Raw genomic sequence first — 13,089 nt, 5'->3', positions numbered from 1 at the left:
GCTCCCTCTTGGTTTAAATGACACCAAGGAGAAGTTCTTTGATTTCTGTCTTTAATGCAACACTGGTGACTGAATTTATTGTTAATCCACTTAATCCACACACCAATCAAACGCCTACTACATATGTGAATATTTTTCTGAAAGAATTTCACAATCAATGAAGCTAAAGCCTCAATCTTAAATAGAAAGGCTCAATCAACAAAGTCACAAATCTGGTTTTTAGTTTTATTGGGAAGGTCATTCAACTACGAATTAAAAAAAATCAATTCTAATTACTAAAACATAAAATATAAACTGGGATGGAGATGTAGCTTAGTGGCAGAATACCTGCTTAACAGGCATGAAGCCCTGGGTTCCAACTCCAACAGCAAAGAGACAGAAAGACACACACACACATACACTGGAAAGTACAAGCTGATTTTCATCCTTGCTAAATTATTTAACACCTCACAGCACAGCATTAGTTAATGTGAAATCTCATCATTTAGAGGTTGAGCAAGTGAAGATAATTTTTGAGACAATTTGTCAAAATATCTAGATTTGACAGTGCTAAAATTTGGCATCATAATTACAATCCATTTATATGCATTAAGCAAAAGAAGCCCTCTTATACATTTTTGTCTAATTTCTGTCATTCCTTGTATTAGAATGTAAAAACAAGCCTCCTCTTATAAACACCCCAATACTTCTGCTATCCCCCCCCCACGTAAATGCTTGTGCTTCTTACACATCAGGTTTGATTATTTAGTTATTGGATAAATCATTTGAATTCTGTTAGATTATACTAAACTTAGAACATTTTCCATTCAAACATTAGCACTCCAATTTTCACTAAGAATTCACACATACACACATACAGTATGCTATGACCCACACAATGTTAACTGCTACCTAATGTCTGTAACATGAGAATAACATAATATGTACGTGTGTGCTCATGTACAACTCTATATGACTGGAACAAAACAAAGCTTAAAACATTTTTTAAAAAGCCTTCAAATATTGTGTCTATATTTATTCAAAAGTATATTACAGGTCAAAGTTACTGACGGTCTCCCTCTCTAAAATGTACATTTATATAGTGCGAAGTGTGTGGAAAGGGTATAGAAGGAAGACTGCACAAAACCGGATATAAGCTGAGCGTTTACACACAGCAACGATCACTGCGTACGCCACTTCTGCTTCCCAACTGCTTTCACATACTTAATAGATCATGTCCTTACAACTCCGCGAGGCAGAGGTTATCACCATTCCCACGTACAGAGAAGTAAATGGAAGGTGAGCAGTGACGAACTGAGATTCAAATCCACATCTTGTAGCTCCAAATCCTAGGCTTTGGGTTCAGATATACTGTTCAAGTCCTAGCTTGCTCATTTAATAGCTGTTTAACTTTGGGCAGGCTGCTTAACCTCTCTGTGCTTCAGTTGCTTCATCCGAAAATAGAGATAATCACAGCATGTACTCACAAAAGATTAAATGAAAGCTTGACATGCAGAAACACTAGATGAACACTAGGATCTAATATTATTTCTAACAGTAGAAACAACACAATGATATAGAAAAACAATGTACACAATGATTTGCCTTTGAAAAGAACATCTTTGTTAGTATCAACCATATGTCACAGGCATATTTTATACTCTGTGTGAAAATGTTCTACTCAGTGGCACAGCTCTCTGTGTATTATTGTAAATGTAAAAATTTCTGTAAGTTTCTTGTGTTACTAGTATCAGAAATAATGATTATGCTAAGCACTTACTTTTAAAGACTTCCTGACACAGCCAGGTCGCATAGTGTTCCTGACAATGCGGACTGCACGGCTGTGGACGGTGGGCCCTAGATTACACTGCCAGCTAACACTGCATCTTACACCTTAATTTAAGTACACTTCATGAGGCTCACAGGAGTACAAAATCATTGAAGGACATCTTCTCAGAACATATCCCCTTCACTGAGTGAAGTAAGCAGTTGGCTGGGGACATGGATGGATCGGTGCCAGGATTCACTGGCACATGTGAAGCCCTGGGTTCACTAGCCAGCACCAGAAGAATATATACGTATATATAAATGGTAATACACAACATGGAAAATAACCAGGACAAGCAGCACGGCCTGCTGGGTAAAAGTACTTGGCACACAAGCCTTCTAACCTGCTTGATTTCCCAGGATCTATGGTGGAAAGAGAGAACTAGCTTCCACACATACATCTGTGTCTCACACACACACACTTACTACCTTCCACACATACATCTGTGTCTCACACACACACTTACTACCTTCCAGACATACATCTGTCTCACACACACACTTACTATCTTCCAGACATACATCTGTGTCACACACACACACTTACTACCTTCCAGACATACATCTGTGTCACACACACACACTTACTACCTTCCAGACATACATCTGTGTCACACACACACACTTACTACCTTCCAGACATACATCTGTCTCACACACACACACTTACTACCTTCCAGACATACATCTGTCTCACACACACACACTTACTACCTTCCAGACATACATCTGTCTCACACACACACACTTACTACCTTCCAGACATACATCTGTGTCACACACACACACTTACTACCTTCCAGACATACATCTGTCTCACACACACACACTTACTACCTTCCAGACATACATCTGTGTAGTAATATGAGCGGCGGCAGCGGGGCTGCGTCCCCAAATCCCCAGCCACCTGGCTCGGCTAGCTTATGCCCCAAATAATTACACGGACACTGTATTCTTTTAAACACTGCTCTGGCCCATTTCTAATCATCTGTGTAGCGCCCCTAGGTGCGCTTACCGGGAAGATTCTAGCCTAAGTCCATCCTGGGTCGGAGCTTCATAGCGTGCGTCTTCCCTGGAGCAGGTAGCATGGCGTCTCCCTCTGAGGTGTCTGCTCTGGAGAGGAGAGCTGTCGAGTCTGACCTCACTTCCTCTTCCTCCCAGCCTTCCCTTCTGTTTACTCCACCCACCTAAGGGTGGGCCTATCAAATGGGCCTAGCAGTTTCTTTATTGCTTAGAGCCAATGAAATCAACAGATTGATATATGACACTCCCACATCACTTCCCCTTTTTCTGTTTAAACAAAAAAAGGAAGGCTTTAACCTTAACATAGCAAAATTACATATAACAAAACAGTTATCAAGTAAAAGTTACATCAGAAACATTTATACATATAACAAAATTGACTGTAAATCTCTATCAATAAAGCAAAATCTATACTAATGCAAATTATTCATGTCTATATCATATCCCCCTTTAAATGTAAAAGAACATTTATAAACTATATTTGGGAACATGGGCGCAGTTTTTTCTCTCCAAACTGCTTCCTGCTGAATGGGGGTGTCGTTAATTAGGTCTTTCATGGTATAACCTGTGTGCTAGTTTCATCTCAGTTGGCAGTTGAGCAAAGCAATTTTCTGAAGATGTTCACAGCAACCCTTCAGGAGGACGTGGTCCATCATACCAAATCGGAATAGAAGAAATCAATAGAGTCTCATCCTCTGTGAAAACAAAAGAAGAATCTCTTTTCCAAAGTATCATATCCTTAGATCCAAATTCTGAAATCGTACCCTCATGATATCCGTTCTGGTTCCACTGGGCAGCCCATATAATGAAATGTCTCTCTGTACTTAGCTCCTTCACAGTCAAAAATTTTAAAGAAAACACAATAATACAAAGAATCCAGACTCTCTGTGAATTTTTCATCTTTACGCGGCTTATTTTTACTCTATCACTTTACTTTATTCTGTCTCTTTAAAGACTTTACCTTTTTTTTTTTTAAACCATTAACTTTATTCTCTATATTCTTTTTCTTCTCTGTCCCAAGCCTACGTACATTCATCCAACAGTGTGACTCATTCAGTGGTCTGAATCTGTCCTATTGTGAATCTGCAATTTTTTACTATCCAGGAGCACTTTTGATTTGCGCCTTTAAATCACTAGGCGCTTAAGAATCTAAGCTGTGACATTTCTAGGTTAACTTTTTGCTTTTTGAGCGTATATCTTTGACCTGGAATAACCCTGTAGACCAGGCTGTCTTAGAACTCTCAGAGATCCGCCTGTCTCTGCCTCCCAGGCATTGGGATTAAAGGTGTTTGCTCCTACACCTTGAACTCAGAGATCTGTTCGTCTCTGCCTTCTAGGCACTGGGATTAAAGGCGTGTGCTACCATACCTTGAAGTCACAGAGGTTTACTTTAAGAATTTTAACTTTTAGTCTGCGTATATTTTTAACACATTTTAAACCACTCAGAAATTTTCTCTGTCTTTGAATCTCTCTTTACTGTATATCTCTCTTTTTCTGACCGCAAGAGCCTTTAATTTACCAAGCAATATCAGTAGGAGTAAAGGCGTGGCTTTGACGGCTGGATCCAGCCCATTCCTTAGCTTTTCAGCCTCATGGCTAAGGTACTGGCTGCAAGGTCCCTGCCAGCCAGCAAGCTACAACAGACAACACTCAAGTCCTCTCTCAGTAGCCGGCCCCCTGCCTCAAACAGTCAGAGTTTGCCCTGGCAGGATGGCCCAGAAAGCCGGCATTTTTAAATGGCACAGCTTTTTTCCTGCTACGGCTGAAAACCGAAAAGCATGTGTTCAGCTTTTCATCAACACTGTTTAAGTGTTTTGTGGCAGGACCTCTTAATGAGCTGCAGGGATTTGCAGCTGAAGCTGAGTCAGGAAAATTTCAAAATGGAGGACGTACCATTTTGTGCTAGCTCTGGGGCTACCAGGTAGGAGCGGCACTCAGCACTTTAATTCTGAGACTGAGCATGCAGCACAGAAATTCTTTTTATCCAAGTAACATCCAAATCTGACACACAGAGCACTACGCAGTCTGAAAACACGTCTCTGTATGGCAGCAGGAATCCGCCATGCTCTTCCGCCTGCCTAAGCCTGATTCTGCCTTCTTCCCAGGAGCAGGCGGGGAGCTCTGAGTCATCGTCAAGGTCTCAGAGCACTCTCCTTCCGATCCCAAGCGGGAACACAACATAAAGCCAGAGTTTGCACTGGTGGCATAGCCCAAGGAAGCCACGCTTTGAAATGACACAACGTTTTTTCTGCTGCTGTTGCTGAATCAGGAAATCTCTCTACAGCACGCCATGAACAAACAGCAAAAATCTGTGTTAAATGCTCTCTCCCTTATTTTTAAGCCTTCTCAGGTTTTTTAAGTGGGTTTAGTTAGCCACACGTCTGGGCGTCATTTGTAGTAATATGAGCGGCGGCAGCGGGGCTGCGTCCCCAAATCCCCAGCCACCTGGCTCGGCTAGCTTATGCCCCAAATAATTACACGGACACTGTATTCTTTTAAACACTGCTCTGGCCCATTTCTAATCATCTGTGTAGCGCCCCTAGGTGCGCTTACCGGAAAGATTCTAGCCTAAGTCCATCCTGGGTCGGAGCTTCATAGCGTGCCTCTTCCCTGGAGCAGGTAGCATGGCGTCTCCCTCTGAGGTGTCTGCTCTGGAGAGGAGAGCTGTCGAGTCTGACCTCACTTCCTCTTCCTCCCAGCCTTCCCTTCTGTTTACTCCACCCACCTAAGGGTGGGCCTATCAAATGGGCCTAGCAGTTTCTTTATTGCTTAGAGCCAATGAAATCAACAGATTGATATATGACACTCCCACATCACATCTGTGTCACACACACACACACTTACTACCTTCCAGACATACATATGTGTCTCACACACACACTTACTACCTTCCAGACATACATCTGTCTCACACACACACACTTACTACCTTCCAGACATACATCTGTGTCACACACACACACTTACTACCTTCCAGACATACATCTGTCTCACACACACACTTACTACCTTCCACACATACATCTGTGTCACACACACACACTTACTACCTTCCAGACATACATCTGTGTCACACACACACACTTACTACCTTCCAGACATACATCTGTGTCACACACACACACTTACTACCTTCCACACATACATCTGTGTCACACACACACACTTACTACCTTCCAGACATACATCTGTCTCACACACACACACTTACTACCTTCCAGACATACATCTGTCTCACACACACACTTACTACCTTCCACACATACATCTGTGTCACACACACACACTTACTACCTTCCAGACATACATCTGTGTCACACACACACACTTACTACCTTCCAGACATACATCTGTGTCACACACACACACTTACTACCTTCCACACATACATCTGTGGTACACACACACACTTACTACCTTCCAGACATACATCTGTCTCACACACACACACTTACTACCTTCCAGACATACATCTGTCACACACACACACTTACTACCTTCCACACATACATCTGTGTCACACACACACACTTACTACCTTCCACACATACATCTGTGTCACACACACACACTTACTACCTTCCACACATACATCTGTCTCACACACACACTTACTACCTTCCACACATACATCTGTGTCACACACACACACTTACTACCTTCCAGACATACATCTGTGTCACACACACACACTTACTACCTTCCAGACATACATCTGTCTCACACACACACACTTACTACCTTCCAGACATACATCTGTCTCACACACACACACTTACTACCTTCCACACATACATCTGTCTCACACACACACTTACTACCTTCCACACATACATCTGTGTCACACACACACACTTACTACCTTCCAGACATACATCTGTGTCACACACACACACTTACTACCTTCCAGACATACATCTGTCTCACACACACACTTACTACCTTCCACACATACATCTGTGTCACACACACACACTTACTACCTTCCAGACATACATCTGTGTCACACACACACACACACACTTACTACCTTCCACACATACATCTGTGTCACACACACACTTACTACCTTCCAGACATACATCTGTCTCACACACACACACACACACTTACTACCTTCCAGACATACATCTGTGTCACACACACACACTTACTATCTTCCAGACATACATCTGTGTCACACACACACACTTACTACCTTACAGACATACATCTGTCTCACACACACACACTTACTACCTTCCAGACATACATCTGTGTCACACACACACTTACTACCTTCCAGACATACATATGTGTCTCACACACACACTTACTACCTTCCAGACATACATCTGTGTCACACACACACACTTACTACCTTCCAGACATACATCTGTGTCACACACACACACTTACTACCTTCCAGACATACATCTGTGTCACACACACACACTTACTACCTTCCACACATACATCTGTGTCACACACACACTTAATACCTTCCACACATACATCTGTCTCACACACACACACTTACTACCTTCCAGACATACATCTGTGTCACACACACACTTACTACCTTCCACACATACATCTGTCTCACACACACACACACACACTTACTACCTTCCACACATACATCTGTGTCACACACACACTTACTACCTTCCACACATACATCTGTGTCACACACACACTTACTACCTTCCACACATACATCTGTCTCACACACACACACACACACTTACTACCTTCCAGACATACATCTGTCACACACACACACTTACTACCTTCCACACATACATCTGTGTCACACACACACACTTACTACCTTCCACACATACATCTGTGTCACACACACACACTTACTACCTTCCAGACATACATCTGTCTCACACACACACACTTAACCTTCCAGACATACATCTGTCTCACACACACACTTACTACCTTCCAGACATACATCTGTGTCACACACACACACTTACTACCTTCCAGACATACATCTGTCTCACACACACACACTTACTACCTTCCAGACATACATCTGTATCACACACACACACTTACTACCTTCCAGACATACATCTGTGTCACACACACACACTTAACCTTCCAGACATACATCTGTCTCACACACACACACTTAACCTTCCAGACATACATCTGTCTCACACACACACACTTACTACCTTCCAGACATACATCTGTGTCACACACACACACTTACTACCTTCCACACATACATCTGTGTCACACACACACACTTACTACCTTCCAGACATACATCTGTGTCACACACACACACACACACACTTACTACCTTCCAGACATACATCTGTGTCACACACACACTTACTACCTTCCACACATACATCTGTGTCACACACACACACTTACTACCTTCCAGACATACATCTGTGTCACACACACACACACACACTTACTACCTTCCAGACATACATCTTTCTCACACACACACACTTACTACCTTCCAGACATACATCTGTCTCACACACACACTTACTACCTTCCACACATACATCTGTGTCACACACACACACTTACTACCTTCCAGACATACATCTGTCTCACACACACACACTTACTACCTTCCAGACATACATCTGTCTCACACACACACACTTACTACCTTCCAGACATACATCTGTGTCACACACACACACTTACTACCTTCCAGACATACATCTGTCTCACACACACACACTTACTACCTTCCAGACATACATCTGTCACACACACACACTTACTACCTTCCAGACATACATCTGTCTCACACACACACACTTACTACCTTCCAGACATACATCTGTCTCACACACACACTTACTACCTTCCACACATACATCTGTGTCACACACACACACTTACTACCTTCCAGACATACATCTGTCTCACACACACACACTTACTACCTTCCAGACATACATCTGTCTCACACACACACTTACTACCTTCCAGACATACATCTGTGTCACACACACACACTTACTACCTTCCAGACATACATCTGTCTCACACACACACTTACTACCTTCCACACATACATCTGTGTCACACACACACACTTACTACCTTCCAGACATACATCTGTCTCACACACACACACTTACTACCTTCCAGACATACATCTGTCTCACACACACACACTACTACCTTCCACACATACATCTGTGTCACACACACACACTTAACCTTCCAGACATACATCTGTCTCACACACACACTTACTATCTTCCAGACATACATCTGTGTCACACACACACTCACTACCTTCCACACATACATCTGTGTCACACACACACACTTACTACCTTCCACACATACATCTGTCTCACACACACACTTACTACCTTCCAGACATACATCTGTGTCACACACACACTTACTACCTTCCACACATACATCTGTCTCACACACACACACTTAACCTTCCAGACATACATCTGTCTCACACACACACTTACTACCTTCCACACATACATCTGTGTCTCACACACACACTTACTACCTTCCAGACATACATCTGTCTCACACACACACACTTACTACCTTCCAGACATACATCTGTGTCACACACATACACACACTTACTACCTTCCAGACATACATCTGTCTCACACACACACTACCTTCCACACATACATCTGTGTCACACACACACACACACACTTACTACCTTCCAGACATACATCTGTGTCACACACACACACTTACTACCTTCCAGACATACATCTGTCTCACACACACACACTTACTACCTTCCAGACATACATCTGTGTCACACACACACACTTACTACCTTCCAGACATACATCTGTCTCACACACACACACACACACACTTACTACCTTCCAGACATATATCTGTCTCACACACACACACTTACTACCTTCCACACATGCATCTGTGTCACACACACACACACACACACACTACTACCTTTCACATATACATCTGTGACACACACGCACCATATTCATAAATATATGTATATTCATAAAAATAATAGACAAAAATTTATTTTAAAAGAGTAAACGAACTTATTTTCTACTAAAAGAAGAAATCAGGACTATGACCCTGCCCCTCCTGCTGCATAGCATTAACGTCAGGGAAGAAGCATCATCTTATGATATTTTGTTTAGATGCCCTTTATAAAATGTATACACAAGTAATGAATGTAGCAAAAACTTCTAACAAAGTCCCCTCTCCATTAACTGTTAAATGGCAATGCAATCAACCAGAAAGCAACTGTATTCCTAATCAAATGTTTAAGGCAATTAATTGCAGTTCCAAAATGACCTTAGTAGGAATAGTTTTGTTAATTCTCCTTGTTTGGTGGAGTTATGGACCACTGTGCTCAAAGCTAGTGACATTCGTTCTAAACTAAAAAAGGCATCCCTGAATGTAAATAGAAAATACCTTGGATGGGCGTTTGTAAGGTGCATGAAGATCCACACCACAGAATCTGAAGATACATCTGGGACAGGTACCAGAACTGAGCAACATCTGGGCCACATGCTTGTTTTCCTCAGTCAGTGGAAACATGCTGAATAATTATAACTAGAAGAAAAGAAAGTGAACAGTTTTAGTGATGTTTTGCTACATACAAATACGCCCTTAAGAAGAAAAACTAGCTCTCTTTTGAAAAATTCTATTTTGTATTCAACAATACTTGTCACATCTATATTCTAAACTATGAACTTGACTATGTGAGTATGTGAATTATAGGGGCCAGGCTCATTCTGCACATGACAGTAAGAACTTTCTCACACCAGGCCTTGGGACCACTCCATTACCTACATAAACCTTTCAAGAAAGTGCTTAAAACATGATGACATACTCTTCTCTTAAAAAAAAAAAAAAAAGTCATGAAACTGTGTGGTCAAGTATTTCTTCCACTGTCTGAATCCCTTCCAGCAGCTCACTTAACCTGCTCGTTTAATGTCAAGTAAAGAGTCTGTGAGGAGCTGGAAATAATTATGTAAAATGCATCCTCTGGCCAAGTGTGGTGGTCCACACTGGTAATTTCAGTACACAGGAGGCTGAAGCAAGCAGATCACCATGAATTCAAGACCAATCTGGGCTTAATAGGGAATCAAGACCAGTCTGGGCTACAGAGTAAGACTTTGGAGAGGAAAGGAAGAGTAGAGAGGAAGAGGGAGGGGAGAAGGTGGGGTAGGTAGGTAGGTAGGTAGGGAGAAACCCCTAACAGAGAAATGCTGTGGAATAATCCTTCTGTACACTGTAAAGATGTGTTGCTGTGAGTTCGAGACCAGCCTGGTCTACAAGAGCTAGTTCCAGGACAGGCTCCAAAACCACAGAGAAACCCTGTCTCGAAAAACCAAAAAAAAAAAAAAAAAAAAGATGTGTTGCGCTTATTGTTAATAAATTGGCCCATGGCTAGACAAGATTTTCAGGGCAGAGAGAATGCTGGGGAGAAAAGGGTAGAGCCAGAGGAGACACCATGAGACCCAGAGCAATCAGGCTAGAAGCCTTGGGGCAGCATATGGATTAATATGTGGTTATTTTATGGGTTAATTTAAGCTAGCTAAAAACAAGCCTAAGCTATCAGCTAAGCATTTATAATTAGTAGTAAATCTGTGTGGTTATTTGAAAGTGGGTTGGCCAGACAGAAAAGCACACCTATAGAGAAACTTTAGTATTAGTTAACATGAAGCATTTGATTCAGTACAGAATTAACCTTTAACTCAAAAAAAAAAAACCAAACAAATACACCTTCCTTTAAAAAAATAGAACAAAAAAAGAAACAAAAGGAAACAATAAGCTCTTTCAAAAGGCAGTGAAGACTTTCAAAAGGCACAGTGAAGCCTTACCTCTGGACTTAATTAACAATGTTCAAATTTAGGTTCTTCCTTTTGGCTTAAAGACTGAATGCTATTTCTCCATAGGTCACTAGAATAAAAGTATTGTGCAAAGCCAATAAGTAACCGGGATCTGAAAAGCTCCCAAACTTGTTGAGAATTGCCAAACCTCCTGTCCTAAGTGATTTGATGGAGTCTCAAGCAACTCAAACAAACGAAACCCTCGTGAGTGTGTTAATAATCAAAGTACGGGGCTGTAAAAGGATGCAGTACTATTCTCAACTAGCAGAAATCCAGCGACCCCTCAAGCACGTTAACAATTAAAAGAACATACGCCTTGAAGATGGTTATTTCACCTCGATGTGATGAAAAGGCAGGATTTTGTCAACAGAAATGAGTCATGGTCGGATACTGGACTTACCTTGGGAAACAAGCCCCGAGAAATACCTCTCACCCAGTTTTTTCAATGTGGGTGTCCGCTGTTAAGACTTTTGCTGTTTGTTTCTTTTACAGAAGAACAGAAAAGTTGCAACAGAAGCCCCTCCCAGGTGTCAGGATCTCTACTGGAATCCACTCCCTTCTCCACAGACCCCGTAACCAGCCCAGTCTCATGAAATGGGGAGGAAAGACTTTGTTTTCGCAATTACAAAAATAATAATACTAGAAAATGGAAGAAAGAATAAAGCATATGGGGGGAAAAAACCTGAAATAGTCTGAGTTTTCCACCATAAAATCTCTTTAACTGCATTGCCACATGCACAGGCGTGGTTGGGAGGAGAGGCATGGGAAGCGCTCACAGCCCTTAACTCTCTTTGCTATGGTTCTAGTAACTTCCCACGCACTCCACCTGGCTAACAAACAAAAAGGAGTCCAGATGCACCTTTTTTTGGCATCCAGTCTCTAACCCCTCACCTCATTACCTCCTCGGCCTTACCTTCTCCCAAGCTGCTGGAGCCAAGACCCTTGGGTCGGAGGTGGGATCGGGGAAGACTAAAGACAGCGCACCTGCGGCGCCTATCAGTTCTGTTCCCCCAAGGAAACTAGAGCTTTAGAAGAAAAGTACCAGGCCTTTCACGAAAGGAGGACGTGAAGGCGCCCTCTTGCTTACAGGGCGATCTGTAAGGCTGCGGGGCTTGCAGTCTTAGACTCTGGGTAGCCCGGCGAACGCAAGCCCGCAAAGGGCTTCCCTGCTAGCCCAAGGGGGTCGACCCGCAAAGAAGCCTCCGTGGGACTCGGCATCTAGGGCATATTAGCTGCTGCCAGAAATGTCGATGAGCCCCTACTCAAATTTGAAGCCCAATCTAGGGAAAAAATCAAAAAGAAAGGTTCCGCCCCTCCTCCCACGCCAGCCCCCGTGAATTAGATGTCCCCGCCCTCCATCGCCTCTCAGGTTAAAGCCGACCACAAGCCTCGGCCTGACGTCAGGCGTGGG

General features: G+C 42.5%; 1 protein-coding gene across 3 annotated transcripts in view; it reads right to left on the bottom strand.

Moving 5' to 3' along the window:
• Window positions 1–12,937, bottom strand: part of Pus10 (pseudouridine synthase 10) — an 86,444-nt gene extending 73,507 nt beyond the window's left edge. Inside the window, exons 1-2 of one of the 3 annotated variants that reach the window (XR_012907339.1) lie at window positions 12,592–12,932; window positions 10,255–10,395 (exon numbers count right to left, since the gene is read on the bottom strand). Coding sequence is in view for 2 of the 3 variants with exons in the window: in XM_075944506.1 (XP_075800621.1) it covers window positions 10,255–10,380 (126 nt within the window). In the remaining variant the exon portion in view is untranslated. The other 2 variants (XM_075944506.1, XM_075944507.1) reach the window with 2 other exon arrangements.
• Between the last annotated feature and the right edge of the window lie 152 nt (window positions 12,938–13,089).

This window comes from Microtus pennsylvanicus, chromosome 12, assembly GCF_037038515.1.
Source record: "Microtus pennsylvanicus isolate mMicPen1 chromosome 12, mMicPen1.hap1, whole genome shotgun sequence".
NCBI classification, from domain to species: domain Eukaryota; kingdom Metazoa; phylum Chordata; class Mammalia; order Rodentia; family Cricetidae; genus Microtus; species Microtus pennsylvanicus.
The sequence above is the reverse complement of the archived record's forward strand: the minus strand, read 5'-3'. Positions and strand labels throughout refer to the sequence as shown.